This window comes from Arachis ipaensis, chromosome B01, assembly GCF_000816755.2.
Source record: "Arachis ipaensis cultivar K30076 chromosome B01, Araip1.1, whole genome shotgun sequence".
Taxonomy (NCBI): domain Eukaryota; kingdom Viridiplantae; phylum Streptophyta; class Magnoliopsida; order Fabales; family Fabaceae; genus Arachis; species Arachis ipaensis.
In genome coordinates, this window is record NC_029785.2 from 6,580,561 (window position 1) to 6,586,603 (window position 6,043).

General features: G+C 36.1%; 1 protein-coding gene across 1 annotated transcript; it reads right to left on the minus strand.

Annotated features, from left to right (window-relative positions):
- On the minus strand, nucleotides 1,812–2,489 carry LOC110272238. The gene is made up of 2 exons (XM_021124345.1): nucleotides 2,171–2,489; nucleotides 1,812–2,035 (listed from the first exon to the last, which is right to left on the minus strand). Exons 1-2 carry the CDS (start codon nucleotides 2,339–2,341, stop codon nucleotides 1,817–1,819), a joined length of 390 nt encoding a protein of 129 aa, XP_020980004.1. The 5' UTR covers nucleotides 2,342–2,489; the 3' UTR covers nucleotides 1,812–1,816.

Consider the following 6,043-nt stretch of genomic DNA (forward strand, 5'->3'; position numbering starts at 1 on the left):
CTGCCGCCCTTTCCCGGAATTCCTCTAGCGTCTTCGGCTTTGTTATGGCAATGGTCTCCCGAAATTTGCCAGGCCTAAGGCCGGCCTTGAGAGCGTGCAGGTGAACGGCCGGGTCCAAGTCTTGGATCTCCATAGTGGCGTCAGCGAATCTGGTCATGTAGTCTTTCAGGCTTTCGTGCTGACCTTGTTTGATGGTGCCAAGATAGTCCGAGCCATGTACGTAGATTCTTGATGCAGCGAAATAATCAATGAATGATCTGGCGAGGTCTTCAAAGGAGGAAATCGAACCTGCAGAAAGTTTAGAAAACCAGAGTAATGCAGCACCATCTAGGTATGTGGGGAATGCTCGGTAGAGGACGGGCTCATTGTTAGGGCCGTTGAAAAACATCATTGATTGGAACTTCTTCACATGGGCCCGAGGATCGCCGAACCCCTTGTATGGTTCTAGCGCGGTAGGCAGCGTAAAGTTTTTCGGTATTTGGTAGTTTGTGATCTCCTCGGAGAAAGGGTTGTCAAGGGTGAGCTTCTCCTTTGGCGGGACGATGTTTAAAGGGTCCGCCGCACTTTGAGCCGAGCCTTTGGAGTTCTCTCCATTGTTCTGTGTTGAGAGCTCGGCTATTCTTCGTACCTCCGCCTGAAGCTCAGCGATTTGAGCCAGGAGGTCGTCCTGTGAGAGTTGTGGATTTTCCTTGTCAGCCATGTCCGAGGATCGAGAATCCTGCAAAATAAAGTAGAAGACTAAACGAAGGGAAAAATGGGGTTAGATGTACTCCGGGCCCCACGGTGGGCGCCAAGTGGTTCGTCCGAACACTAGGGATGCCGAGCTTAAGCGCTTCTGAGTGAGTTGACACCAAAGAGGAAGAGCTTTACGTCGGCCGGAAGTCAAACACCACGGCGGGAATACCTGCACAAGATACTCCGATGCTCAAGTCAGTAATGATTCTCAGTGAGTGAGTTAAGAGTAAAGAGTAGAAGAATGAGAGTGATAGAACCTGAGACCTAGCCGAGCATATTAGCTAGGTTTTATAGGAGTTGGTTTTTACCCGTTGGTGGATAAGTCCTAGTTTGTAGGTTGGTTGAGATATTCTATTTTGGTGCTATAAACCAGCTGAGCACGTTTCTTATTTTCAGTTCGGTGATTCAGCTTCGGTCCTGATCATGTGCCGAGATTTTCGGACGGCTGATGCGGGACCGAGCTTTATGATGAACGTGTCTTTTTATTCGAATGGGTGAGGCCGAGCTTATCAGCTGACGTGCCGAGCTTGTTTGATGTGACATCAGCCTCAGATATTTGTGTGCCGAGAATTCCGGGAGACCGAGGATGTGGGTGACGTATCAAATACTAATATTTTCTAATAACACCAAATATTTAAATCAATACAAATAACACAATATTATGTATTAGTCTAAAATCTTATACATTTTAAACATAAAACATTAACTTATAGTCTTATAATAACTAATAACACAAAATATTAAAGTTTACAATACTTAAATTCCACATAAGAATAGCCATCATCCATCACTAATAATACAAAATATTAATTGTGTATGATGATCGGGCCACCGGGCCGAATTCGGGTGACCTGAGTCATGGCCCAGACTCAACCTGAAATAATGACCGGGTCTATTTTTGAGACCCTTATCCGACCTTAGACCCAGTGAAATCACACCAAATTAGCCCCTAAAATATTCGGGGCCTGGTCGGGTGTTCGGGTCGGGCTGGGCCATATACACCCCTAACTCAAGACAAGATAAATAACCAAACTTAGAGTTATATTCATTTAAATTGCAATCCACTAATAATACAAAATATTCAAAACAAAAGAAAACATTTAGCTATGATGACTTTTAAATTGCAATCCTTCTTGACACGTCTTACAATTTCTTCCATAATTGCCTTTTCAACTGCTCTAATCCTCCTCTGCATGCTAAGCAAATCTGAAACCCCAACTGGGATCAATTCACCTTTTTTATCTCTTAAAATTTCATTGGTATCTTCTTGGAGACAAGTCTCAACTACTATATCTACATCCTGGACAAAACGTTAATGATAGGACTGAATTAGTGGAAAGCATAATTTTATATACAAACTCTTTTGACATGACAAAAAGGATGTAATTTATAGAAGTACACAATAGCTAGTGAAAAGGTCAAAACAGAATACTACCTTCTGTTCTTCTCTATTGCCTACAGCATAAGCTTTATTGGTCCAGAGAAAGGAAATGTGTTCCAGAGATGCAAAATCATCTTTTAAAGAGCTTATAGCTGGAATATATGCAGATAATTGTCTTTGGAGTCCTCCAACTTTATTCTCTAGCAAACCAATTCTTTCTAACATCTATTCGATGACCGAGCTTTTTGCGGCACTTTCATCACCAAGTCTCTTGCAAACTCCAGCCATCTCATTGAGCTTACTTTTCAACAGTGCTTCACAAATGGATGAAATCTGAAGATAAAAAAAGCATGCCGTATTCTTAGCCTCCCATTGTTCAACTTCATTTGTTTTATCCAACAACTTTGAATTCAGTATGTCTTACTTCACCCTGTACTGTTCAACTTCATGATGTAGTAATCTCGTCTCAAACTGAAAGCTCTTATTTGTTTCATTAAGGCGTTCAATTTCTTTTTTGTGATTCATGCAATTTTTTGAAAGTTCAACAATCTTTCTGTCCATATCTTCTTTGATCATTCTTGATTCTTCTTGTTCCATCTTCATCTCCTCAATAGCTCTGCAGAACTCGGTGTTTAATGTCTCTGATGCCTTTAGCCTTTTCTCCATTGCTAACAGTTATGCTTTTTTTCTTTTTAACCAGATTTTCTGAGTTTTCAATTTGATGACTTAAATGGAAACTTGTGTCTTTGGCTTCATGCAACTCTTTGTCCATTCTCTCAATTGACTTGTTCAGATAAACATTCTCTGCTTTTGTCAACTCGAACCTTTTTCTCAACTTGTCAAGCTCCTGTTTAAAATCATAATTCATACTGCTAACATTGCCGAGGCATGATATATTAAAAAGACAAAAAATAGAAACAAAAAGAGAAGTTTCAACTTCAAAGAAACAAGATAACAAATTATTTACAAGAAAAGAAAAGAAAGGCATGATAGTATCATCAAATACCATTATCCTTATATATAACTAGCATCATGCAAATTGATCAACTAAAAAAATCTCTTACTTCACTATTTTCTCCTCTGTCTGATAATTATTTGTTAACTATTTCATCAGCATTGCAGTGCAATTCAATCTGGTAAATCAGCATCAAAAGTGATTTAAATTTTAAAATATAATTTAATTTTGCACAAGCAGTCATTTACTAATTAACAACATGATATATTTTTCATTGAACTTCAAGCTAACTTAAATATATAACAAATATCCATGAAAGAAAAAGATAATAAACTGAGCATCCAATATCTTACAGCATATAATAATGTGGGGTCTTACATACCAACACAGGATAAGCTAGGAACCAAAAGTCAGATGGAGCCTAACTAGAACAAAATATGATGAGTTTACCTGGGAGCCAAAGATGGCTTCATTAGATAATAGTAGGTGGACAGTATTTGATGCATCACGTAGTTGCTGGTATACTTTGATGATTTGGAGAGATAAATTACAGCAATAACCAAATAGAAATCCTACCAAACCACAATGACTAGCAGAAAAGATGAAAATTCAATAAGTAAATTGAAATAAACAGAGCAATTAATATTATGAGCAATATTCACGAAGATTACTTAAATAATACACAATACTTTCCTTACTTACTTGAAATCTGTAACTGAATTTTAAGTTAGTACTCTACTTTTTTCTAATACTAAGCAAGCAAGTAGTTTTTCTTTCTAATTTTGTTTTATCTAATCACATTGTAAAACTATGACAAACTAGTTAAGCTGAAGTAATGTGATGAATTGATTATGCTAATTAGATTTAACAAACACAAATTCAGAATTTCATGATAAAAATAGTAGATACAAAAATTGTAAAAATAAATATAATAATAAGAGAGAGACAGAGAAGAACTTACAAGAAGCTGCGATGGCGACATGCTCTGGCATCGGGCTCACAGTGACGTCGACCAGCAAAGACATTGCAACGACGAGTCTGTAGAAAAATAGGGCTGCACACGGATCGGATCGGATCGGATATCGGGTATATCCGCATAATTCAAAAAAACTATTTAAAGATTTTGTTTGGCTATTTTTACAAAAAAAAAATTCAGAAAATTCATTTTTCACCTGTTTAAGCCTATTTACTTCTAAAATATTATCAATAAAAGTTCTCTTGAATAACAAAAACAAAATAACAACACAAGATTTAAGTTTAATTATTCTAAGTTGAAGTACAACAATAAAAAATTAAAAACAAGATATCATAAAATTCATAAAATAATACACTAAAATTCATATCACATTAGGATTTACTTTCTTAAACTATGCTATTTATATGAGATGTGCGGATATGTGGATTTGCGGATCGGATCCGCGGATATCACTGCCAAATCCGCAATCCGATCCTACTATAGTGCAGATCGGATAATATCCGCAAAATTCGGATCGGATGCGGATAATTACCGCGGATATGCGGATATTATCCGATCCATGTGCAGCCCTATGGAAGAAGAACTTACATGCAGATTCACAAATCACAATGAGAGAGAGAGAGAGAGAGAGAGAGAGAGAGAGAGAGAGAGAGAGAGAGAGAGAAACACACCAAGAAGTATCCTGGTTTAGCTGCTAAGTGCAATGGGAGGAGGAGAAAAAGAAGAAGAAGAAGAAGAAGAAGAAGCAACTTTGCTCTTAGGCGGAGGAGGAGAAGAAGAAGAAGCAGCTCTCCTCGCAGGCGGAGGCCGACGGGTTTTCTCAGGCGTCGGAGAAGAAGAAGCTCTGCTCTTTGCCTCGCTACGTGACTGTGATTCCGTCTCTAGTCTCTATTCTCAAGCGTTGGTGGAGAAGAAGAAGCCTTACTCTGAAGTCTAAACTCTGATTCTATGAAGATTTAGGATTAAATTTTGGGGAAATGAGTAAAACGAAGGACGCGAAAAGCCAAATGCGGGAGTGATTTTTTTGTTGATAAAATCGACGACTAGTTAAAATAAAAATCATTTAAGTCGTCTATTTTATGTAATAAATCTATACCGTTAATCCAATTTAAAAAAGAGATCTCTATCGTCTAAATTTATCGATATTTTAATTATTAAAATAGATAACTAGTACGTTGATTTTAAAGAAAAAAAATTTCCAACCACTCTTTTGTCGATAATGTGACTATAGAATTAAAAGGTTAGAAAGTTACCAAAATAACAGACATCGTCGTCAATTTTAATATTTTATTTTTAATATTCTCTTTTTCATTTTATCGACGACAAACCGTCCAAAAACATCAATAGAAAATTTGCATTGACTGTCGATTTTTAGCGTCGATAATTACACTATTTTTTTAAGGGTAAAAAACCGACAATGATCTTGAGATAAACGTTATATATTGCCGTTTTTACCTCAGCTAACATTCTATCACTCTCTTCATAGAGAACCTTTCTTTCGATCTCAAATACGTATCGTCATTTTTACTGAGCCTAATGTACTATGCATTTCTTCGTATCCAACAACTTGTTAAAATTAATGTGTTGCCGTGTAGTATGTGACCAACCAAATTCATCCTCTCGAAATTGCTCCACATAAATTTAAACCAAGTGATTTATCTTAATGCGAAACGAAACTAATCCTTAAACTAATTTCTTTTATAAATTTAAGATTTTTAATATTTTTTAAAGGCACTAATTTAATTTATCAATTTTTAAACTATGTTTAAATACAATTTGTATTTTCAAACTTTTTAAATACAATTTGATTGTTTTTATCTGCTGATTATGTTATTATTCTTTTTAATGAACCCTAACTATCTTTTTTGTTAATGTATTTAATAATAATATTGATACATATATACATGAGATGGAGATTACTAAAAAAACTTGCAACTTACAAGTGACATATATAAAATAACAAAATAAATACATTAAAATCAATTACCAATATATT

Bases quoted from the DNA above. Each gene is read 5' to 3' on its own strand.
- LOC110272238 (XM_021124345.1), bottom strand. From the start codon at position 2,341: ATGTTAGAAAGAATTGGTTTGCTAGAGAATAAAGTTGGAGGACTCCAA. The intron at 2,036-2,170 runs GTAGTATTCTGT...CGTTTTGTCCAG, and splicing joins GCAATAGAGAAGAACAGAAG to GATGTAGATATAGTAGTTGA.